This window comes from Helianthus annuus, chromosome 6 (assembly GCF_002127325.2).
Source record: "Helianthus annuus cultivar XRQ/B chromosome 6, HanXRQr2.0-SUNRISE, whole genome shotgun sequence".
Classification (NCBI taxonomy): domain Eukaryota; kingdom Viridiplantae; phylum Streptophyta; class Magnoliopsida; order Asterales; family Asteraceae; genus Helianthus; species Helianthus annuus.
The window spans coordinates 97,661,379-97,688,377 of NC_035438.2; the positions used below are offsets into that span (position 1 = coordinate 97,661,379).

At 37.5% G+C, this 26,999-nt stretch overlaps 1 protein-coding gene across 3 annotated transcripts; it reads left to right on the forward strand.

Moving 5' to 3' along the window:
* Positions 1-11,396: 11,396 nt before the first annotated feature.
* On the forward strand, positions 11,397-17,067 carry LOC110865304 (phosphoribosylamine--glycine ligase). Of its 3 annotated transcripts, none has more exons than XM_022114551.2 (6): positions 11,397-11,729; positions 12,743-12,976; positions 13,062-13,435; positions 15,688-16,218; positions 16,295-16,707; positions 16,871-17,067. In XM_022114551.2, exons 2-6 carry the CDS (start codon positions 12,766-12,768, stop codon positions 16,887-16,889), a joined length of 1,548 nt encoding a protein of 515 aa, XP_021970243.1. In that variant the 5' UTR covers positions 11,397-11,729; positions 12,743-12,765; the 3' UTR covers positions 16,890-17,067. The 3 variants fall into 3 exon arrangements, with proteins under 3 accessions (XP_021970243.1, XP_021970242.1, XP_021970244.1); XM_022114550.2 differs by having other exon boundaries at positions 11,397-11,609; XM_022114552.2 differs by having other exon boundaries at positions 11,397-11,609; positions 13,065-13,435.
* Positions 17,068-26,999: the final 9,932 nt, after the last annotated feature.

Here is a 26,999-nt window from a genome sequence, read left to right on the forward strand (position 1 = left end):
GTGCTGGGTAGTGGTGAGGTGACTGGTGTAGGGGTATGAAAGATCCATGGGAGTCATGGGGCCCATTTTCAGAGTGGGGCCCAAATGAGTGGGGTAGGGATGGCGAGGTGCTCAAAGATACCGAGTGCCTGGCTGGCTCGGCGAATGATCTCCAAAGATCATGGGCTGCAGTGTTGTGCGAAGCTGATGGGGCTCGCCTGTGTGAGGGTCCTGCCTCGTGGTCATGTGATGTGGCGAATCCTCCTCGTCCTCGCATACGTGGCGGCATGATGATCCTGTCAAAAATTAAACAAGTTGCACAACAAAATATATAAGACAAAGCGAATAATAAAAATAAAGATAAAATAAACGAAATGTCGAACATTTCCTAAGTTCTTTGTCTAGACTCGAAAATCGAGGATTGTGCAATTGTGTAACTGAGAATAAACACAAAGGACTAGTGTTTAATTCACTCAGCGTTGGCTCTGATACCAACCTGTCACACCCCGATTTCCACGTGTCACCGGTGGGCCCGGTGTGGGGTACAGTGACGTAGTTGGCATCGTCATAGACAATCAACACAATATAATAATGCACAGCGGAAGCAGAATAGATACATTTCAACTTTAATTAAAATGACATAATAAACATCATAAGTAGTTGAAACGGATCCACAGGCGGATCAAATAAAAATAAGAATAAATTGTTCAACAGTTATTTGTCGTCCGAGCTTGCGAGACTATAGTGGACGCTCTTAGGAAACAGCCAGCCTAGTTCATATAGTACCTGCACTTAACCTTTTGGGAAAAATACGTCAGTTTACACTGGTAAATACAAATCGACTGACTCATTTTGAAAATGATTGAAAATTGATTTAAATGCACAAGGCATAAATATTTTTATTAACTTGGGATATTTATGCAATATAAACTTGTGAACGATTTACATGTACCCGTACTTATAGTGGCCCGGGATCTGCTGTCCGGGCGAAAGGTTAAATGACACACCACATTAAAGAGTTATACACGCCGAGTGTACGCCTACACCCCGTGCTCTGGTCGTGGCCATCTCGTAAGATAATGCCAAGGATATCCGGGACACGGTCAATAACCCCCCAAAGCCTAAAGTAAGACAAGACTATTTAAACGAGTCGCACAAGCTATTCAAGACTGTACACCCATAAGGTGCAGGATTTGTGCGCCCGATCAAGCGGTATTTTAAATACCGTACCCCAAGCCCGTATAGGGAAAATAAGTCAAAATGTATTTACCTGAGCAAGTATGAATCACAAACAATAAGTGTAGGTAGCTTTTACTGGGCCTCCTAATCTGGAACAAAGGTTTATAATAACCTATTAGATTTCTAACGGGTCTTTTATTTAAGCCTTAGCTTTGACCGGTTAGTTTTAAGGACGATACGGTACAAGCGCACGATTAAGCGAAAGACCGGATAGAATGTGATTTAGACCCGACAAGTTTGAATACTTGTATAATATGGGTATACTAAATACATTCTGGATTTTGAGTTAAAAATGATAATGTTTGACCCGTTTCGGTCAATTTACGCAAACTAGTTACGTAAACCGAACCGAACGCTAAAAGGGCGTTACGGGTAGCCAAAAGAGTCAACTGCAAGTTCCCTGAGATAATATGCTTTAGATATGATATAACATCAGTAAGTTATGTTCTATATTGCCCGGATTAATTTTAAACTCAATTTATGCCTTATAAGGGCATTTTGGTCATTTAAAAGATTATAAATGAGTCAAATTAGAAATCTGAGTTTCTGGTCTGGTTTATACAGTAAATATACTTCATTTAACATATTATGACAGTAGGGTATGACCTATATACCAATCTTAACATTTAAAACCAAACTATGCACCGTAGGGGTATTTTAGTAAATTCACAAGGGCTAAAAATGCCAAAACTGGAAATCTGAGTTCATATACTTATACTTACTGTTATTATATGAAAATATGCTAATTACATCAGTAGGTATAAGTCTTATATGTTTAAAATGAGTATAACGCTTACTATGCGCTAAAAATGCTTAAAATGCGATTTAACGCCGTTTCCGGGTTTTCAAAATAAATCTGGGATTCTTATATTTCCGGAATACTTAAAATAATTTATTTAACATATAAAATCAGTAGGAAAAGGTTTCGGGTCAAAAGAATGCATAAAACTCATTTTATGGCCTAAACGGTCAAAACCGACATAAACCGAAATAACTAAGCGATCTAAGATACGACCAGCCAAAAATTAAATAAAAATCATCAAAAATCCCAAAATATTATATAACATCAGTGGGTAAAAAGTTTTGTATCAAAACGTGGCCAGAAACGGGTTATACGCGAAATACGCCGTTTATTAAACAGAAGAACATAGTTTTACGCTATCGGCCATAATTCACAATCTGGACCACCAACTGGTCTCGAATTTTCGGTGCAAGTTTATATATTAGAAATAAAGATTTCTACTCTTTCACTTTTCCAAAAATCACGTTTTATATCAAAAAGGGCAAAATAGTCAACTTTAAGCATAATCGGAAACATGCAAATGAATCGGCTAAGTATAGACTCAAGCAACAAAAATCCAGAGAGTTTTACCAAAATAAAAATGGTCAAAAATGCTCTCCAATACAGATCTCAAACATGCATGTACGAATCCGAACCGATAGTCTACGAAATAGTCGTTTTACAAGACTTTCGGTTCCTATTCGTATCTATACTAAAGATTTGTCGAGTTTATTATGATAAAACATATTCTTACATGTATTATAAGTTGTTTATGATGATCAAACAGATTGCATGTCCTTTACATTATCATTTAAGCTTATTTTTGCAAAAACAACTTCTGTTGACTTTTTAGAAACAAGTTTGACTCGACAATCAGCATGCATATAGTGGGAATCAGAGAATACCCTTTTGAGGGTTTGTTTCCCACATAAATACCAACATATTCGTGGTTTCAATTTGAGAAATGACTGAGTAAAACTCGTTTAATCAGAAAGTCAAAGTATAAGAGCAACAGTTTGACTTTTAGCAATTAATCTATGCTAGAACGAATTTGAGGATGATATAAAAGATTACCAAGGTCCTAATGAAGCCTAGCAAACACTTGGAGTCGGCCTTGATGTCCAGAAATGCTCCAGAAAGTCTTGAGAGCTGTTCTTGCAATTTGGGAGTTCTTGATCACGAAGGAAATGCCAAAGAGAATGAGTTTTGATCTGATTTAAAGAGGAAATCAGAGGTTATAGAGAGGCCACTGTTACCATAGGCATGCATGGGGTTTAATTGGTGCAAAAGGAGGTGGCCACAGCTGTTACATACTTCAAATTCGGACCAAAAATGCAAAATTCGCGGAATGCTGTTACTGGTAGTCCCACGCGGCCCGCTTGGGTCTGTCCAGGCGGGTCGCCTGACCTGCTGATCAGCCAAACAACTTTCAAACTTGGCAGCTTTGGTCCCTGTCCTTGCACGCGATGTTTCGGCTACTTTTCTTGACTCGTAAACCCCCAAACTTGGTTTTTAAGAACCTTGGGACGTTTACCAACATGGTAATGTCCTCGGATAACTTTGCGCTCAACCGAAAAGCCATGAAATTCGACGTTGACGCTTTTAACCCTTCAAGTACGGTTTTGGCCATAACTTTCTCATACGTTATCGAAACTTCACGAAATTTTTACCACATATTCTAGTGAGTATATTTTAGCATTATAAAGCTTCGGGTCTGCCAAAAGTTCACTCAGAGGTATAAATTCAACATGTTGACACTTTTGGCCCCTATAGTTTGTAACTCCTCACTTTTGGGCATTTTCTGCTTCGTATGATCCATGAACCATCCGTTTAAGGTTATGAACTTTATGTAGGGTCATCATAGAGTCTATTTATCCATTGTTGACACTTTGGACCCTTACGTTCCATAGTTTTCACTGTTTGTCACTTTTAGTCCCTCTAAAGTTTGTTTTCACATACTGGAACCTTATGACACGTGTCAAGACATTATTGGACGAGATTTTTTCGAGGTGTTACAATATATATGAGTCCTGGTCTTGAGTTGGACAAGCTTTTTGGTCCCTGAGGGGAAATGCTGTCCAACTGGTCTCGTGGTACTGTAACGTTTGATTATCAATAAGAGACCAGATTATAAGTGATGCTCGGCGTTCTATTCTATCTTCTACTCGTTTCTTATTGTTTATAATTCAACTATGGTTTCTTGGAACAACCATGTGTAGCGGTGAACCAAAAATCTCACATATGTTATTATGTGGAATAAAAACACGAGTATGCACAATCTTTTTATTTGAAAAAACTGAAACTAAATTGTTAATAGATCACACAAGTGATCTGTAGTTATAGAGAAGACCATATCCCACCAATAGCAAAGCTAAGGTAGGGTCTGAGGATGGTAAGATGTTGACAGCCTTACCTCTACCTATAGGAATAGAGAGGCTGCTTCCAGTGAGACCCCCGGCTCGATAATAGTATTGCATCAAGCTTTGGACATAAGGCACATAACACTCAACAATCGGGACAAAGGACGATTAATGCATGTACCCTTTTGTCTTTCGGCCATCAATGCCACCATATGATGCGTGATTAACTGTCCGCTGCTTTTAGCGTTATTTTTTTGACGATATTAGTAAAATAACGTTAAAATTTGTGCAATTTTAGGGTCTGTTTGGTAGCCTCTGAATGGTCATTAAGAGGCTACCTCTTAATAGAACCATTAAGAATTTTACCAATGAGAAGGTAGAAGAATGTGACATGTGATGATTTACCATTCAGAGGTTACCTCTTAACCATTCAGACTTGAGGTTACCTCTTATTGATTCAGAGGTTTTAAACCATTAAGAGGTAGCATCTGAATGGTCATTAAGAGGCTACCAAACAGCCCCTTACTTTTACCTTCCGAGGGCCCACACATATATACATTATATGTGCACACCGCAAGCTGAGCGTTTTATAGAGAAGAACATATAATATTAAAAATGCTAAATAGTAGTGTACTGACATAAGTCTAATTAAATCAACCTTAAAGCTAAACGAAAATGTCTAAATTTGTCGAGTTTTGGTCTTAAAATGTAAATATAAACTTTGGAGTTAAAACTCAATACTACGAGGTTGAGGGTCTAAAGATAGACAATGCTAAATGATCACAAAAACACAGATTGAGCTAATCTTAAAATGTTCAGTTCTCTCATTTTGACTATTACCAAGTCAAAACTAAGTGTGTTGTGTGTGTGGGGGAGTATGGTTGTGAAGAACCAACTCAAGTTTTTTTATTTTTAACCATCAAAATTGGTGTTGCACATCAATTCTAACAAAGTTAATGAAATGGTATTATTATTATTATTATTTATTTATTTTGTTTTTAATTTCAATATTTAATATTAGAATAATTTAAAAAATGGTAGGTGAGGTAGAGTTAACAAAGGTTAAACCATTTTTTAGGATAAAGTGGAGTAAAAAGGAAAAAAACGGTTGATGTGACACTTATACGGAATTAAGAAGGGTTAAGTTATATCTCATGTTCTAAGTTAGATCTCCACAAAACTTTTCAAAATAATATTATGATTATGAGCTAATTTATGAAAAACACTGAATTTATGGAAATCAGTATTGGACTGATTAGTGGGTTGGTAACTAGTGTATTAAGACCAAGCAACTTCGTACGAAGGCACCCATGTGGGTTCGTACGAAGCCATGACCTCTATATATATGAGGCCTGGGTCTTGAGTTGGACAAGCTTTTTGGTCCTTGAGGGGAAATGCTGTCCAACTGGTCTCGTGGTACGGTAACGTTTGATTATCAATAAGAGACCATATTATAAGTGATGCTCGGTGTTCTATTCTATCTTCTACTCATTTCTTATTGTTTATAATTCAACTATGGTTTCTTGGAACAACCATGTGTAGTGGTGAACCAAAAATCTCACATGTGTTATTATGTGGAATAAAAACACGAGTATGCACAATCTTTTTATTTGAAAAAACTGAAACTAAATTGTTAATAGATCACACAAGTGATCTGTAGTTATAGAGAAGGCCATATCCCACCAATAGCAAAGCTAAGGTAGGCTCTAAAGAGGGTAAGATGTAGACAGCCTTACCTCTGCCCATAGGAATAGAGAGGCTGCTTCCAGTGAGACCCCCGGCTCGATAATAGTTTTGCATCAAGCCTTGGACATAAGGCAAATAACACTCAACAATCGGGACAAAGGACGGTTAGTGCATGTACCCTTTTGTCTTTCGGCTATCAATGCCACCATATGATGCATGATTAACTGTCCGCCGCTTTAAGCGTTATTTTCACGAAATTAGTAAAATAACGTTATAATTAGTGCAATTTTACTTTTCCCTTCCGAGGGCCCACACATATATACATTATATGTGCACATCGCAAGCTGGACGTTTTATAGAGAAGAACATATAATATTAAAAATGCTAAATAGTAGTGTACTGACATAAGTCTAATTAAATCAACCTTAAAGCTAAACGAAAATGTCCAAGTTTGTCGAGTTTTGGTCTTAAAATGTAAATATAAACTTTAGAGTTAAAACTCAATACTACGAGGTTAAGGGTTTAAAGATAGACAATGCTAAATGATCACAAAAACACAGATTGAGCTAATCTTAAAAGGTTCAGTTCTCTCATTTTGACTATTACCAAGTCAAAACTAAGTGTGTTGTGTGTGTGTGGGAGTATGGTTGTGAAGAACCAACTCAAGTTTTTTGATTTTTAACCATCAAAATTGGTGTTGCACATCAATTCTAAGAAAGTTAATGAACTGGTATTATTATTATTATTTATTTTGTATTTAATTTCAATATTTAATATTAGAATAATTTGAAAAATGGTAGGTGAGGTAGTGTTAACAAAGGTTAAACTATTTTTTAGGATAAAGTGGAGTAAAAAGGGAAAAAAACGGGTGATGTGACACTTATACGGAATTAAGAAGGGTCACGGTAAACCTCATGTTCTAAGTTAGATCTCCACAAAACTTTTCAAAATAATATTATGATTATAAGCTAATTTATGAAAAACACTAAATTTATGGAAATCAATAGTTATTGGACTGATTAGTGGGTTGGTAACTAGTGTCTCAAGTCCAAGCAACTTCGTATGAAGGCATCCATGTGGGTTCGTACGAAGCCATGACCTCTATATATATATGAGGCCTGGTCTTGAGTTGGACAAGCTTTTTGGTCCCTGAGGGGAAATGCTGTCCAACTGGTCTCGTGATACTGTAACGTTTGATTATCAATAAGAGACCAGATTATAAGTGATGCTCGGCGTTCTATTCTATCTTCTACTCGTTTCTTATTGTTTATAATTCAACTATGGTTTCTTGGAACAACCATGTGTAGTGGTGAACCAAAAATCTCACATATGTTATTATGTGGAATAAAAACACGAGTATGCACAATCTTTTTATTTGAAAAAACTGAAACTAAATTGTTAATAGATCACACAAGTGATCTGTAGTTATAGAGAAGACCATATCCCACCAATAGCAAAGCTAAGGTAGGGTCTGAGGAATAGAGAGGTTGCTTCCAGTGAGACCCCCGGCTCGATAATAGTTTTGCATCAAGCCTTGGACATAAGGCACATAACACTCAACAATCGGGACAAAGGACGATTAATGCATGTACCCTTTTGTCTTTCGGCTATCAATGCCACCATATGATGCGTGATTAACTGTCCGCTGCTTTTAGCGTTATTTTTTTGACGAAATTAGTAAAATAACGTTAAAATTTGTGCAATTTTACTTTTACCTTCCGAGGGCCCACACATATATACATTATATGTGCACACCGCTATGTGCACACCGCAAGCTGGGCGTTTTATAGAGAAGAACATATAATATTAAAAATGCTAAATAGTAGTGTACTGACATAAGTCTAATTAAATCAACCTTAAAGCTAAACGAAAATGTCTAAATTTGTCGAGTTTTGGTCTTAAAACGTAAATATAAACTTTGGAGTTAAAATTCAATACTACAAGGTTAAGGGTCTAAAGATAGACAATGCTAAATGATCACAAAAACACAGATTGAGCTAATCTTAAAAGGTTCAGTTCTCTCATTTTGACTATTACCAAATCAAAACTAATCGTGTTGTGTGTGTGTGGGAGTATGGTTGTGAAGAACCAACTCAAGTTTTTTTGATTTTTAACCATCAAAATTGGTGTTGCACATCAATTCTAACAAAGTTAATGAAATGGTATTATTATTATTATTATTATTATTATTATTTATTTTGTATTTAATTTCAATATTTAATATTAGAATAATTTAAAAATGGTAGGTGAGGTAGAGTTAACAAAGGTTAAACCATTTTTAGGATAAAGTAGAGTAAAAAGGGAAAAAAACGGGTGATGTGACACTTATACGGAATTAAGAAGGGTTAAGATATACCTCATGTTCTAAATTAGATCTCCACAAAACTTTTCAAAATAATATTATGATTACGAGCTAATTTATGAAAAACACTAAATTTATGGAAATCAATTGTTATTGGACTGATTAGTGGGTTCGTAACTGGTGTCTCAAGACCAAGCAACTTCGTACGAAGGCACCCATGTGGGTTCGTACGAAGCCATGACCTCTATATATATGAGGCCTGGGTCTTGAGTTGGACAAGCTTTTTGGTCCCTGAGGGGAAATGCTATCCAACTGGTCTCGTGGTGCTGTAACGTTTAATTATCAATAAGAGACCAGATTATAAGTGATGCTCGGTGTTCTATTCTATCTTCTACTCATTTCTTATTGTTTAATATCACCGAACACATCGTTATTGGACCAAATCTCCGTCAAACTTGCCGGATCCTGTTTTTAGAGTTTACATTTGTACTCGTTTGTGTGTGTGGTTTTTAGTTTTTATCTATATATGTTCGTTTGTGGGTGGATCTATTTAATGTATGTGAAGCCGCTTTTCTTCTAAATTTAATATATGTTCGTTTATTTTTATTAGCGTTTGTTTCTGTTCATGAACGCTTGTTTGTGTTCATAAACGTTTACTTGTGTTCGTGTGCATTCAAAACGTTCGTTTGTGTTCGGTACCTAAAATTAATGAACGAACAAAAACGGACACGAACACGATCAATTTCATTTCCTTAATGAATGCATATGAATATAAAATCTTATTCTATAAGTGTTCATGAACTTTTCGTAAACACATGTGTCTTCTTACCAAACGAGCACGCACAACCCTACTTATGTACACCAAAAACACTATTACATAAATAATTAACATTTAAAAGGTTGCATTTTATTAAATAAATGTTTAAGAATTTGAAAAGCATAGTAAAATTATTATACAAATAGGGTTAAGATACTAATATGAGAAGTGAATGAATGATTTTTTTTTTCTCAGTTAGTCAAACACCTATTCTAGTTACAGAATCTATAAAGAGAAAAAAAATCATGTATTTACATAAATAGAGTAATTTTGTAATCATTTTAGAGTAATTACACATAATTACTCTATTACAGTAAATACATGAATTTTTAATATTTTGTAACTATATATTATGATTAAGTAGATGAAAAAGAAATTAGAGAAAAGAAAATATTTCTTTAATTTCAATGTTAGAACCCATTTTAAGACTAGTGTAGTTGATACGATATAAGTTTTTTTTTTGTTTAATATTTTGTAACTATATATTATTGATTAAGTATTAAAAAGAAATTAGAGAAAAGAAAATATTTCTTTAATTTCAATGTTAAAATCCATTTTAAGACTAGTATAGTTGATACGATATAAGTTTTTTTTTGAACGGTTAATTTCTTTAGGGATTTTTACATATTTCCCCCTCCTAACCTGTCTTATTACGTATTTCCCAAACCATAAAATCAATTACATATTTCCCCTTCCTAACTCATATATATTACATATTTCCCCTTTTCATTTAAATGATTCTTATTTATGACTATTTACCCTTATTGAACTATTAAATGTATATTTACGTATTTCCCTATTCTAATATGCAAAATCAATTACATATTTATAAAAATTTAACAAAAATTACTTTGTTTCTAAGTAAGAAGTGTTTATAAAGATTTAACAAAAATTATTAACAAAAATTTCCAACAGCACCCACAATGTCCCCTTTGTTTTTCTTCTTGATAATCATTCAATTCCATTCACCCATGCCCACAATATTCATTCTAATCTTAATGATAATGCTTACGTTAATTCCATTCCACCTGGCTACCCGAATTCCTACTACCCAAAATCCATCCATTTCACATGTGTAGTATCATTCTACTCCTCATAATCGTACTTATGTTAATTCCATTCCGCTGGCCGCCAGAATTCAATTCCGACCGCCCCAAATCCACCCATTTTTACTCCCACAAGTTTAATAATCCATTCCAGCCACCCCCACAATTTATCTATAGTAAATTTAAATAAAGAAGATGAACAAGCAGATGTGATACAGTGATTATACTACGAATGACGAACACGAACAAGCAGATGTGATAGTAGTGATGTGCGCCGTGATTGTGAATGAAGATGAACAAGATTCGATTAACATACCTGATGAAGCAGCGATGTGTTATTTTGAGGGTAATTGGGTAATTTCTAAAAAAAAAGGATATATGTAATTGATTTTATGGTTTGGGGAAATACGTAATAAGACAGGTTAGGAGGGGGAAATATGTAAAAATCCCATTTCTTTAATATCATATCGATTAGGGCTGTAAACGAACCGAACGAACACGAACAAGGCTATGTTCGTGTTCGTTCGTTAAGGAAATTTGGATGTTCGTGAACTGATCGCGAACATATGACGAACAGAAGTTTGTGTTCGTGTTCGTTCGTTAAGAAATTTGGTTGTTCGCGAACAGTTCGTGAACACTAACCACGAACACAAATGAACTTTAATTTTGAAAATTAAAAAAGGCACCATTAATCTTAAACATTGTACACAACGAAATTAGTTAAATATAACCATTTAAAGATTGAATGGATGGATAATATTGGGTTCAATCGATTGGAGATAAGCTAAATGAAGGAGCGTGATATCAAAAGAGTGAGAGGGCCAGAGGGCCACAGAGAGGGAAATAATACATATGGGGAAAGTAAAAAAAAAATTAATAAAACATTAAAAACTTTTAGAAAAATAAACATAAAAAAACCGAACACGAACGGACATAAACGAACGAACACGAGCGAACATAAACGAACATATTACCGAACGTTCACGAACGCAGTCGAACGGACGAGACCTTTGTTCGTGTTCGTTCATTAAGCTTATCGAACGAAATTTTTTGTTCGTGTTCGTTCGTTAAGCTTATCGAACGAACATAAACGAACTTCCCGCCGAACGGTTCACGAACAGTTCGTTGAACGTTCGGTTCATTTACAGCCCTAATATCGATTACGGAGTTGAACATAAGTTGAACATAAGTTGAACCTAAAATCTTCCCTTCCTAGCCTAACCTAAGCATTTTAGAGGCTTTTTCATTTGCAAAGTAGTCAAAACGTTCTCTCCCCAAAAACCTATACAATCGAACGTCCTGCTGTAGTACTACAGTTTATGCCCAACGTACAATTAAGAAATAACCTCGGTGAGGGCGACTAGGACGTGGTATCATCCCTCCGTGGGGGCGCCCATAGGTATACACAGTAACTTTTCTCGAGGTTCAAGAATTCATCCATATTACAGCCTTTTTTTTTTTGTTTCCTTTGAATGCAACAAAATTCTCAACCATTTTGAAGAATCTTGCTGCTAATAATGTAAGAACATAGCCTTTTGGTTTGGGTTGCCATTGTTTCATGTTGCATGTCAGGTGTTTAATGAAAACATGTTGCATGCCAAGTGTTTGATGATTTGCCTGAATGAAAACATGGGTTTTTTTTGGAGTGGAGTATGCTGTTTGTACCTCCTTTTGATTTGGGTTTTTTTATGGTTAAGTCATGTGCTTGATGAATCTTAACATACGTTTGTTGTTAAACAATTTGTGTCCTCACATGTCTGGTTTAATTCATGCATATGGATATGCAGATTTAATGTGATTGTTTAACTATGTGCATGCATTCATCTTCAAAAGTTATCCTAATTAAAGTGTTTAATCTAGATTTTTTAGGTTAGTTTCAATTGGGTGCTTTTGAATTTTCCTCAAAGTATGTATTTAAGTATTTTTGTGTGTTTTTTAATTTAAAATCTATATCATTTATGAAGTTGGAAATTAGCTATCTTGATGCCCAATATTGGAAGTATATATCTTTCTCTTTAGCATAAATGAAAGATTTGTGGCCATCTGCCCATCAGTTATATTAAGTTTCTACTTGTATGTATCATGATTCGGTTGTGTCTAAATTTCTCTTCTTGATGCAGCTTAATGTGGTGTTAATGATTGGGATATGTTCTTAGTCATCCAATATCTTTTTGCTAAATCGACCCGTTTTGATATGAATCTATTATGAATGGATCGTTCTGACCCGACCTGAATTGAACTTTTTTTTTTTTTTTTAAATCGGCTGGTTACGCGGTTACCTGACTGGACCCGCTTGTTTTGCCAGGTCTATGATTCATGAATATAAATATCTGTTCTTTGAGAATCATTGGGTAACTTAATTATCTCATTATAGCAAGATGAAGTTAGAGCTCTTGATCTCATTAGGAAACCAACTCTTAGATGTTTACTATTTGTTTATTCTTGTTATTCCTACTTTTGTAATTTTGTTTATCTTTTTTGCTGTTCATCCGTGTTATGTACAACCCTAATATTCTGCCTCCCTTTGCATAGATTCTCCTTGAAAATACTTAAAAATGGCCTGCATTTCACATAATTTTGGAGCTTCCATGAAAATTGGCCGGTTGCCTGTAGCGAGTCAGAGGCAGTTTCCAAACAAGTTCTCTCAACTCTTCTTCCAGCAGCCCAGGAACTTTAGATCATCAAAATTTTGTGATTCTCAGTATTATAGCCGTTCAAATCGTCATCGAATTTTCAACAGCGTTTCTTCCGTAAATGGCGTCTCCGGTGAGAAACAAACAAACACAATAACTATGTATGCTATCTCTTCTGATTTTCATTGTTTTCTAATTTTCATTTTATTGTATATCAGAAGAAAGAGTTTCTGTATTGGTGATTGGTGGTGGAGGAAGAGAACATTCACTTTGTTACGCGTTGAAGCGGTCTCATTCCTGCGACGCTGTCTTCTGTGCTCCGGGAAATGCTGGCATATCTAACGCGGGTGATGCTACCTGTATCGAAGATCTTGATATATTTGACAGCTCAGCGGTGATAGATTTCTGTTGTAAATGGGGAGTTGGACTTGTTGTGGTGGGTCCGGAAGCTCCCCTTGTTGCGGGTCTTACGAACGATCTTTTGAAAGCTGGCATACGTGCTTTTGGTCCTTCGTCAGAAGCTGCTGCTTTGGAAGGTTCCAAGAACTTCATGAAGAGTATATGTGATAAATACGGAATTCCAACTGCTAAGGTTCGTGCTATACTCGAATCACTTCGGATGTTGAAATAAAGGGGTGTTTGGGTTTGCGTTTTTAAACTAACTTAGCATGTTATACTCCTGATAGTCTGATTATTTAGGGATTGATGATCAGTGATGCAGTTTTGTATGCGATCAAATGGATCAAGGATGATTAGTTAATTAAGGACGATAAAATGAACCTAAAGTTCCAAGAACAAAGTTCTATTTATAATAATCAAATAAAAAACCTCCTTAAACAACACACAAACCCAATACTTATAGGATTTCTAATTCGTAGAGATAATAACTAACTAAATAACGGATAAACATAAAATAAAATATATACTAAATAAAAGATAACTAAAATTAAAATTAAAATCTAAAGATGTTTATTTCTTGCAAAGCTGCCCTGCATCAGACCAAACTCGTCTACGAGTTTAGCTTTCAGACCAAACCCACTTGGGTCAAAGGGAACATCAACACGATGCTCATTTATTATTATAATCACGACCCGTGATAGAGTCTAAAATTCTTATTGGATAACACATCAAAAAATTACGGATAGTGACCCAATTCGAGATGGGTTAATCTCCAAATGACGCTAAAACTCAGATAAACAAATAACAAGACACCCTAAAATCTGAAACACCAAAGTCTATAAAACGAAAATTTGCAGCAGTTACTTCCTAATTTGATTCTTATTTTGGCGTCAATTTGTCAAATAAATCACCCAACAGATTATGGGCCTGACCCATTACTGGGTTCGTATCAACCCGCCTAAGCAACTTAACTTCACGGGTCATCTTGCCCATTTCTGAACATGTACCACCTGGGGCGAATGGAGCATGTCTATCGTTGTTAGCTTCGTACGTTAAGAGGTTGGGCAGCCTGAGGATATTTGAGACTTCTATGTTTCTAAATTATCTCTGTAATCCAACATCACATTTTATAAAATCCAAAATAGGCCCACTGTGATTACCTTGTTTTGGTGGACAGATTTCCATAATGTGTATCTTCATAATGTTTATACACATTTCCCTTCATTATCGGTTGAATTTCAAAATTCTTAGGAGATCCCAATCTTTGTGAAACTACCTCCTCCAAGTTTGGCATCCTGCTGATGCGAACCTCCATAGCAGAAACTGAAGACATCGTCGGATAATTCCGCTTTTCAAACCAATCATCACGATCAGTATCAACTTTTTTTGTCACTTGTTCATCAAAGTGAACAATACTTCTGTTAAGAACCTTCCGCACAAACGAGCATTCTTCCTCATCAGGTTTAATCCCGTCTTCATCGAATCCGGGTTCTTCCTCCGACAAATTCTCTTGTTATAGAACCGGTGTGGATGACGGCTAAACAGTTGCTGCTCTCCGTCGCCACCTTCATCCCCGACGATGGTGCTCGACTCGGTTTTCGTCTTGCACGTATCTTGTTGCAACTCGAGGTGCCAGATCCTTTGTCGGAGCCGTTTGATCTCCTGTTGCAACTCGAGATCTAAAACTCTTCGCTTGAGTCGTTTGATCTCAAAATCCTGTGGGTCACGGTTCCCAATCTCGTTGTCACCGTTGCCCTGCATCAATCATCTTCACACTAGCTGCAATAAATCTAATTATCAATGGATTTTGTCATTATATATGTTAATGTTTTAAATAATCAGAATTTGCCTAACACAACAGTAAACCCATCCAAACACTAACGGTGTGCATGGGTCGGTCCTGGGTTCAAAGCGAACCAAAACCGAAACGTTTTTTTTTTGCTTTTACGAAACCGATTGGTTCCGGTTTTATATACGGGTCTGGTTTCAGTTTTACATTTGGGCTTTAAATGTATGTTTTTGGACTGAAAAAAGTTGACTCAAAATAATGAATTTGGCCATGAACTTTTGACCTAAAATTTTTGTTAACAGCTTATTAATGAATTTGGGCCTGAAACTTTTGATTCAAAATAATGAATTTGGGTTATAAATCCAATAACAAACATTCAAACAAGGTCGGTGCGGTTTTTTTTAGGTATGGTTTGGTTTGGTTTAGTGTGGCTGGTTTTGGAACGTGGTATAACAGAACTGAACTGTATTTTATACGGTTTCTGTTCGTTAATCGGTTTTTTGCTCACTCATACCAAACACCTGTTTTATTTCAGATGCTTATCCGGTTCTGATTAAATAAATGCACACTATCACCTTCTGATTATTTCATTTTGCTTTTGTTGCAATAAAACATGATGTTGAATTCTTTCATTATCATAAACAATTTTATTGCAGTATGAAACGTTTACGGACCCATTAGCTGCAAAGAAGTATATCAAGGAACAAGGGGCTCCCATTGTTGTTAAAGCAGACGGGCTGGCTGCAGGAAAAGGTGTGATTGTTGCTACGACACTGCAAGAAGCATTTGAAGCTGTGGATACGATTCTTGTAAACGGGTCATTTGGGAAGGCAGGCTCTTCTATAATTGTAGAGGAGTTTTTGGAAGGTGAAGAAGCATCATTTTTTGCACTTGTTGATGGTGAAAACGCCTTAGCCTTAGAATCTGCACAGGACCATAAACGGGTCAATGATGGGGATACGGGTCCAAACACGGGTGGAATGGGTGCGTACTGTCCTGCACCTGTTTTGACCCAAGAACTTCAGTCACAGGTTATGAGTTCCATAATTCTTCCTACTGTAAAAGGGATGTCGAAAGAGGGCTGCAAGTTTGTGGGAGTTTTGTATGCTGGACTTATGATTGAGAAGAAATCGGGTTTGCCGAAACTAATCGAGTACAACGTCCGGTTCGGAGATCCAGAATGCCAGGTAAGCTAGGTTTTACTTCCAGTCACTTTTAAAACACACATCCAAACACGCCCCCCTAAGTTTTTATGTGAAACAGGTGTTGATGGTTCGCCTGGAATCTGATCTAGCGCAAGTCCTGCTTGCTGCGTGTAAAGGTGAATTGAACTCAGTGACTCTGGAATGGGCCCCTGGTTCAGCCATGGTGGTGGTGATGGCTAGCAACGGCTACCCTGGAAGCTATGTAAAAGGAACCAAGATTCAAAACCTTGAAGAAGCAGAGGTAGCAGCTCCTGGTGTTAAAATATTTCATGCTGGGACAGCGGTTGATGCAGATGGCAATTACATTGCAACGGGCGGGCGGGTTTTGGGCGTTACTGCGAAGGGCAAAGATCTTGAAGAAGCAAGAGACCGCGCATACAGAGCTGTCGAAGAGATCAAATGGGAAGGAGGCTTTAACAGAACCGATATTGGTTGGAGAGCGCTTCCCTTGAAGCAAACATCCTCGAAATGGTGAGATTTTCAATTTTCGTGTACAAGGGGTTTTGGTATATTTATGGGTTCATAAAAGTTAACCAGACCATGAAAGATGTTGGTGATGTATTCTGAAGAGCAGTTGACTCATTATTGCCTTATTGGTTTTCTTAATTATTGAGCAAATTTCCAATACATGTAGGTGTGAAATTTCAACATGACACGGAACTAAGACGCAATCTATAGGGTAAGTTTTGGGTTGATCATGTGAACACATTTATAAATGGCCGAGTTCGGGTCAACTTGCGGGTGAGGGTTGACTCCTATATTTCTTTAAATTATTTAGGGGATATTCCTTGTCTAAAATTACGGTTCTGTAGCTTAAGCGTAATTGTTTTATAGACATTTATGTTTTTAGTTTATTTGCATGTTTAGGGAACTAATATACCCAAAATAATAAAACATTCTTTTGGGATAAATCGCACATCTTTGAGTCGACTTGTGAATTACGCGAGTTGTGTCCGGGTTCGTATCATGTTTAACTTGTCAACCTGTGAACACGACTCCATTAACAGCCAGGTCAACATATAACGTGTCCCCAAAATAAACATGAACATTTTTGAGTCAGAATTCCTCAATTTGATGCTGCTAAATGAGGTGTTGATGATTAGGATATGATCTTTGTTATATCTTTAATAATTTAGCCATTTGATACTTTTGTCGAGATTTACCAGTTCTGATCCTAACATATTTCGGTCACAAACGGTTGTGACCCAAACCATTTTGTTTCTAAATATAGCTGGCTCGTTATCTAACTCAACCTCTCCATTTTGCCGAACCTACATGAGCCTAAGAAATTAGAATCCCGTGACACTTGAATACAAAAAACAGATTTGTAAGCCCTAGTGTTAAAAGATCCGAATGTTCCAATAAGATACATTATTTAATTTTTGTAATGTAATCTAGCGAGGTGATGATTTCAAAACAGGTGGGCAACCGGCTCAAACTAACTTCTTTCTGGTACAACAAACATATATCTTATTAAGATATCAAAATTATAGAATGTGCATTGGGGCGATGGCAAATATACATTCCATCCACCCTAAAAACTAATAAGTATTCTAAACTGGTCCATATGCCTCCTAACAAGTAATAATGGCCTAGTGCTCTTGGGTCACATAAAGGAAGTGGTCATGGTCTGATCCCACATCCATATATCATAAACACCAGAAATTTCTTTCAACTACAACTAGAGTGCAAATCATGACAGTGAGAATCATAAACAAGGGATTTAAGGTGCATCTTAAGCCAAAAAACAAAATACATAAAACATGAAGAAAAACATAAAAGTGTTCGTAACTCCCACTAGAACGCGTTTTTTGCACTCAAGCTTGGGAAATGCCCCTTTTGGGTCCTTGTCACGGCATGCTCTTCGTTTCAAGCTTTGATTTGACTGGTAGAACGCCTAAAACGGAGACCTGTAGCCAAAGTCACGGTTATTTTCATGTATCACTCTTGATAGCTTGATCATGGGCCTCCAGAAATACGATGGTTTGATCTTCCACACCTGAGCCTCCATCAGCTCGATATCGTGATGTGATATATAACTCATCATACATGTAAAGGTACAAATAAAAATTTTATAGGTTGTTAGATGATTTTCTCCTAAATTATATTACAAATATTAGGGATTTTATAGACAGAGATTGTTGAAACAGGACATATAAAATGAAACAAGTTGGCCGACTTGAGATCCCAGAAAAATGCTTTTATGGTTCGCCATGTGGTTTGAAACGTGGAACACGTTGTGTAATCCAAACCGAAACGACTGTTAATCATTTGTTATTTATATATACTAATTTTTTCATTTTTGGTGCATGTAGGTATGTATATGTATTATATTTATTAACAATCTTTCTCATTTTAAAAGTAATAATACAAACTCATGCTTTTGAAATTCAAATATAAAAATTAAAATTTGGTTCAAACTGCTAAACCGTTAAAACGGAGCCGTTAACTCCAACCCGGTATAAGGCTGACTCAGTTGTTTTAAAAAACCGTAGTTAACCATTGAACCCAAATAAATATATTATCAAAACTTAAGAACCGGACCCAAACTCAGTGGCGGAGCTAGCCCTAAAGTTCAGAGGCATCCCAATTTATTTTGTTTTGGATCAGGTGTATCATTTGTATAAAATCAGAATTTTTATTTTTTTACACTACGAAACGGTACGGAGACAGAGCTGAAGGGTAGCTCCGCGCTGCCCAAACTACGTGGATTCTATGATGAGAAGGTGGTTTGCAAGTTCTCATAAATAAAATCTTTGAAAAATTCAATTGTGATTTTCACTTGTTAATCATACCAAAAGTCAAATCATCCTCGTCAACTGAACTCAATCTCATGCATCTCCTGGCACATAAAACTTCACTTTTCTCCCGGAGTATATTGTCAAAATCGTTCCTGAGATTTAGACATGTTTGTCATTTTCATTCAAAGCAACTTGTTTATACAATATAGTCCCTGAGGTTTGGACATTTTTACCATTTTCATCTAAACATCTAATTTGCTTTATTTTTTCTATCAAACATTTGAATGAAAGCAAAAAATCCCAAATCTCTGGGACGGTTTTGGCAAAAAAAAAAGGTAGACGTTTGGATGAAAATGACAAAATATCCTAAAAGTGAAGGACTATATGGTACAAAAAAATGTTTTGGATGAAAATGACAAACATACCCAAACCTCAGGGATGATTTTGTCAATTTACTCTTTCTCCGGCCATATCCTATCTAGATCTTCGTTTATTGATGTTATAGATATTGTGCTTCCTGATGGACTTTTAATACCTTGTTGAGGTCCCAAAAACCTCATAATAAGTGCTTGGGACCATACCACAAACTTAACTTTCAGCCTGGCACCTTGCGCGCCCGCGCATTGGTCTCACAAAAAGAAAGGCTTAAAAGGCCTACAACAGTCAACACTTGCGCCCAAAGGGAACCATAAAATCTTGCGCCTTCCCTACACAAGGCAAAGGATAAGAATCCGGAGTTAGATACTTCCGCTTAAAATCCAGACTTGAATATTATTTGCCCAGACTTGGGATTTATTCACCTGTTTCCACATGATAAGGTGTCACACCAGATTACAACAGTAATCTTCTAGAAATAATACAATCGTGCACCACCAAGACGGTTACAACCGTCTGGACACGTGTCGCTATATCAGTCGTCCCTAAATTCACAACGAATGCATGTAAGAAAAGAATAATCTCCACTTAGTCACTTTACACGTGGCCAATCCCTAGCCCTTGATCTAAACCACGATCCGTGTGCTATCACGTCGGATCAAGGAGCATTAACGGAAGGAAACATAACCGCTTACGGGGTTAGCATCTTCCGTCTTCTTTTCACTAACGGGTTTTCCCGCCTTTTAACGACTCCCGGCTATAAATAAGAGAAAAATCAGGTATGAAGACAAGTTACACACACTTCTCAAATACACCTTCTTCTTCATTACCAATACTTATTCTCACACCGGAGTCGGGTCAAGGAGAGAACCCATTTCTCCCCTTGACGAGGCTAACAGTGTTCTTTTTTGCAGAATTATCGGAGAAGAAGGTCTGTTAGACCTGAATCGATCGAGTGGAAACTAACCTTTTTATGCGGATTCAAACTCCCTAGATATCTCGGTTCCGGCCATTTATCTAGTGTTTCTTCATTGGCGCCCACCGTTTCCTCTGTTTTTTCCAGTTTTCATCTCGTTTCGATTTAGTTCTTTTCATCCTCTGTTTTGCACATGGCAGAGGATTCATTATTCCACTCATCAGATCCCCGATCCGAGTGTGAAGGTTCTACAACCCAAAACACTCAAAACAACGGTCATTCAGATAGGGAGAATTTCTCAGATCTAATCATGAAAAAATCCTCATCACATTGGTTCAGCAGATGTCAAGCTGCTTTAAACACAATCGTTACACAAATCGCCAGATCTGATGTAATATGCGAAACATTTATAACCCTAATATAATAAATACTATAAGTTTTATGATAAGTTATTATGTCGGAATGTAATATTTGATTTTAATGTTAAGTAGTTTCTTAATAATAATAATAATAATAATAATAATAATAATAATAATAATAATAATAACATTAATAATAATAATAATAATTGTATTGTAACTATGTTTTCCCATCAAATAGTCAAACTATTTAAATGCATATGCATTTGAATTAAAACGAAACCATATTCTCTAAACATTTAAATGCATGAAGATATTTACTATTGGTTGTTGGGTAGTGTTAACCGACAACAAAGAAAAGGAAATAATGAATTATTTGGGAAGTCAAACAATAAACCAATAACATCCTCTGCCTTTCTTTCGCTTTTCAAATTCGATTGACACGGTTTACCTTCTTCTACGATTCCAAACAAGGCAATGTAAATCTCTACAAAATTTGTATCCCCTTCCAATTAGAAAATCAATCCTATTAATTAACCCATTCAATCCTATCATTATTCAAACCCTACAAGAGAAAAACCTCGCAAACAATCATAGCTGCACCACCGCACTGCCGTCGTATTCCACCGTGAGGCTTTTCTTCACCGTAGTATTCTGTTGTGCCACGCTTCTTTCCGCCACCGTCGGATTCGCCCTTCGTGTTCTCGGACCCGTTCCGGTGCAACCACAGCCGCTACCACACCCTCCTAGTTGGACCGCCGCCATAAATCACCGCCGTACCTTTAGCATTCTGTTCGAGTACGTCTGGTTCACGATTTAGCAGTCCGCGAGCATCACTGTTGCTTGATTGGTTCCGTTGAATTTTTTTTTCTTTGAAGTTGAATCGTTGGTCTCCGGTCAACTCAGTTGGCGTTTAAGGTAACAAACAAGCAACCATTGTGACTATATACGGTTATTTTAGATATGACTTATAAGCGGTTGAACACGTTGTTTTCCCGGCGATGAGATGCTATGTGATAACCCTCAAAATTCCATGTATTCCGTACAATTTATTAATGAAAATTTAAGGTGCTGGATGACTGTGCCGAATCATTCAACTACTTTCTGATATCTGTGTTATACTTACATATGCATGGTAACATACTCATAGTGTACAGAAAAGTCATTAAATAGTCTGTTATGCTCCCCTAAGTGTTAGAAATTAAAAATGTTACAAAAATATATATAGAGGACACTTTGCGGATAAATTAAACACTTTAACGAAACAGTATCAAACCAAACAACCGGACACTACCTAAAACACCAAATTATACTAGAAACATTGTTTTATTAATTTTAAGCTAGTTATGAAGCCCAAACATCATATTACATCTCATGAACACAAAACCCCTAAATACCTAACTTTAATACTTGAAATCAAACTAGATTTAACTAACTAATGTTTGGAATATTACACTTTATACCCCCCCCCCATAGTTAGGCCGGTTGTAAGGGTGGGTCCCACTTGGATTTTCTTGTATATTTTATTAGATGTTGTTGGGGAATATTCTAACATAATATGCTTTATGCTTACTAATGTTGGAAGAGCAATATATAAGGACCATAGGCTTTACACATTAACCATTCAACCAACACAAACCCTTCTTCCTCACCCACCATACTCACGGCTCAACTCCTTCCACCCTACATCTCCATTTCTAGTCCAATATCAAGCATTCCAAGGTGATTCTAAGGTGTTAGAAGGTGTATAAGTAAGCTTGGTGTTCTTGGAAGTTGAAGGACCTCTTGTAAGTGCTATTAACCACCACATTTCTTCACTTGAACTTCCCTAGTCTTGAACTAGTGGTAAGAACTTAGATCCGTTCATTTTTCATGTTATATAAGTGGTTAAAGATTGTTTTATGATGAAATCAAATGAACTCTAAACGACATGAATCTTAAGTCTTGAAACATAAACTTAAAGATGAAGAAATAAGATGAAATAATGCTAGAATGAAGTTGTTTTGATTATGTTGTTGATTACCTGATGATTTGCTTGTTAATATTGATGTTTGATGTTGTTGTGATCACTAAACATGTTAACGGAATCAATCGAACATGAGTTAGAAAGCTAAAAGCTGAAAACAGCAATCTGTCCATACTTTACAGCCAACTTCAGTTGGCTGTAAACAGGTCATAAACTTAACGAAAAACCGATATTTTGAATCTAAAATATGTTATTATGAAATACGGTTCTAATGGCACCGGAATCGTAATTTTTGGACTCCGTTTACTATTTTTAAAGTGTTAATTTGTTACAGCAACTTAAGCTGAATTTTGACAGCAATAAATGGGTGTCATACTTTCAGTCATAACCTGAGTTTTGTGATGAATCGGACCATGAAATTTGTACAGTAGATGACAACCGATGCATATGTAGTTACCCCACTGGAATTTCGTAATTCGGACACTTGATGAATTTTTAATAAATTGTTCCGTGGACTGTGGTCAGAAATACACAAATCTGAGTTCAGTCCGGAACATGAATTTTTATAAAATATTGGTAATTAACCGGACCCCGATATTTTTACACAATAAAATATGGAACGTTTAAGACATCCTGTAAAAATATGGGAATTTTTGGAATAATTTAACTATTTTATTAAAATGTCCGAAAACAACCGGTTTTGAATATAAATGCTGAATTGAGATAAGTTGTGACTTGCGTGTCTAAATGTCGAGTATGCTATCCGTGAATGATCTAACATGTTATATATGTTATGTGCATTATCGTATGTTTGATTTTGAGTGGGGAATGGATGGGAAACTTAGAGGGCATAAACCGTTGATGCATGTTACGAACGTACGTAGTTCTCCCAAAGAGAATACGCAGGATTAATACTGGCATCCTACCCGAGGAGGATGGCCGTACATATCCTACCTAAGTAAGATATGTAGATTCCGTTTTAATTCTTTAACCCATTCCCAAACCACCGGGAATCCCATGCCTTAGAAAGTGTGTGAACTCACCTCGGTTTGCTCGGTTAGATTCTCAATATAGCTAACAGTCAAGGTCGGTCAATCACGTCCTAGTATGATTTACCAGTTAGTCATTTAGTGGCTTTCAAATAGAACACAAAGTTCCTACACGTACAATTAAGGTGAATCATTAATTCCGATATTTAAGGAAAAAGGAGTGAATGTAGGTGTTTTTGGTTGTGTAGGTTACGGTTACCATATTTCAAACATTGAAAAAGACACTATTGCATTAGGTTTAACAAACCTCACACCGTACCAGTCGGACGGACGTGTACTAATGGACTATGGCAAACCATCAGTGATGATAGACACTGATGTAGGGCACAACTTACTTGCGTAGTAGTCGATATCATACGGTCTAGTAGTTCACACGGGGAAGCCCCCACTAATCATGAACATGGTATGGGTAATAAAGAATGAACTGGTTAAACTTTCTTTCAACTACGGGGTAACCCCCACGGCAATTATGCCAACGAAAGACAAACCACGTTTTCGGAAAACAACTTAAAACTAAACAACCAAACGTGAACTCAACTTTGTTGTTGACTCGTTGTTACATGCCTTACAGGTCGCTAAATGCTTGGAGCTTGCACGAGGAAGGAGTCGTTGTGGTCTACGGACTGTGATGTTCCGTGCTTAATATTTAAATCCTTATGAACTTATTAAATCTACGTTTTTGGATTTTAAACTTATGGACTATGAACTTATATTTTGGTATCACGTATTATGCTTCCGCTGTTTAAATTTAAAACTTGGTTAACCGGCTTTTGGTCACCAATTGTATTGTGGTTGGTTTTATTTACTTAAATACGTTGTTCAATATGATTGGTGGCTCGATCCTGGTCACGTCACGCCTCCAAGCGGTGGTACCCCGCATAGTGGATTTTGGGGGTGTGACAGATTGGTATCAGAGCCATTGGTTATAGTGAACTTGGTTTTAAAAAGGGAAAAGCTTTTTGATAAAATCAGACTATAACTTGTACAGTGCTCAACGATCCACAACGACGCTTTGCTCCACGTGCAAGACTCGACACCATAAGTGGTGTGATTTATGTTATATTGTCGGTTAGATAGCTCACACTGTGCATTGGATAATGTGATAATTGCTATTTGAACCTTGTGTGCTTACTCTCTACTGTCATCCCATACTTATGCACTTTCGCGACACTTCCTCACTTACCTTGCTTCATTATGAAGATCATGAGCGGACGCGGAGGACGTATCAACCTCACTCAAGCCCAGTTGACGGCTTTGATCAACGAACGAGTTGCTGAGGCACTCGCAGCTGTTCCCGCAGGAGGTATAACCTGCTACTTCAACCCATCTTAGGACGTTTAGATCCCACCTTCGCAAATCAACCCTCGTGCTTAACCTTGTCTTTTATTCGCGCACCACAGGTCAATATGCTCAGCCTCCTGTGTGCACGTTCAAAACCTTCATGGATTGCCGACCTAGCACTTTCAGCGGCACAGAAGGTGCTGTAGGCCTTCTTCACTGGTTCGAGAAGCTTGAGTCTGTTTTTGAGATGTGTGAATGCCCCGAAGATCGAAGGGTGAAATATGCTACTGGAACACTCGAAGGAGCTGCATTAACTTGGTGGAAAGCACAGGTTCAATTGCTTGGGTTGGCGGTTGCTAATGCTACCCCATGGAACGGTTTCAAAGAACTGATTAGAGAAGAGTACTGCAGTCGTGACGACATCCATAAGCTGGAGGTAGAATTTTTCAATCTGAAGATGACTGGGTCTAAAATCGAGGCATACACGAAGAGGTCAAACGAGCTGGCCATCCTATGCCCCACTATGGTGGACCCTCCCTACAAACGCATTGAGCTGTACCTTAAGGGCTTGGTGCCAGAAATTCAAAGCCACGTAACCTCAGCTAACCTTGGCACTATACAACAAATCGTCAAGTTGGCTCATCGTCTCACTGATCAGGCAGTTGAGCAGAACAAACTGCCCAAACGTATTAGCGCCACTACTTCTGATGCTCCCAACGACAATAAGCGCAAGTGGGATGGAAATCTGGGCAAGGGTTCTGCTTCAGCTCAATCTCAGCAACGAAAGACAGATGAGTACAGGAGCCCCAGTCAGCAGTCATCTGGAAATCAAGGTCAGGGTGGGTACAAGGGAAATCACCCTAAGTACAATCGATGTAATCTGCACCACAGCGGCCAGTGCAACAAGGGTCGTTGTCAGAGATGTCACAAGCTAGGTCATGAAGCCAAAGATTGCAGAAGCCCACGTCCTTCGACTCAGAATCATCAACAACAACAAGCTCCACAGAACCACCAGCAGCAGCATCAGCAGGGAAATAAAGGATGCTTTCAGTGTGGCGCTGAAGGCCACTTTAAGAGGAACTGCCCCCAGCTGAATCAGAATCCGAATAACAACCAAAGGAATGGGAACCACAATGGAAACAACAACGGAGGCAACAACGGAGGTAACAATAATGGCAATGGCGCCCAAGGTCGAGTGTTCGTGATTGGTCAGGGAGAAGCAAGGAACGACCCCACGTTGTGATGGGTAAGTTTCTTCTGGACGACTTCTTTGTTACTGTTTTATTTGATTCGGGTGCCGATACTAGTTATGTGTCCGTAAAAGTTAGCCAAATGCTTAAGCGCACTCCAACACTTTTGAACACCAAGCACACGGTAAAAGTCTTGAAGCCACACACATAGTTAAGGGCTGTGACCTCGTCCTAGCTGGTCAGACCTTCTCCGTCGATCTTATTCCTATCGTTCTGAGTAGTTTCGACGTTGTCATTTGAATGGATTGGTTATCTCGACATCAAGCGGAGATTGTTTGCAAGGAGAAAATCGTCCGCATTCCTCGTTCTGGTGAAAAACCTCTGGTGATTCGTGGCGACAAGAGTGGTGCTGTTGTAGGCATCATCTCTTTCCTTAAAGCCCAGAAGTGTTTACGAAAGGGGCCACACCGCTATCCTAGCCCTCGTTACTGATGCATCCGCGGAAGAAAGGAAGATAGAAGACATTCCTATTGTGCACGACTTTCCTGAGGTATTTCCTGAGGAATTACCTGGACTTCCGCGTCATCGACAAGTCGAGTTTCAAATCGAGCTAGCCCCTGGAGCAGCACCAATAGCTCGTGCGCCTTATCGACTTGCTCCATCAGAACTCGAAGAACTGTCTACGCAACTACAAGAACTCTTGGAAAAGGGATTCATACGTCCTAGCTCTTCGCCATGGGGAGCTCCAGTGCTATTCGTGAAGAAGAAAGACGGTACCTTCAGAATGTGTATTGACTACCGCGAGCTCAACAAGGTGACCGTGAAGAATCGTTATCCTCTTCCACGCATTGATGACTTGTTCGACCAGTTGCAAGGGTCGAGCTTC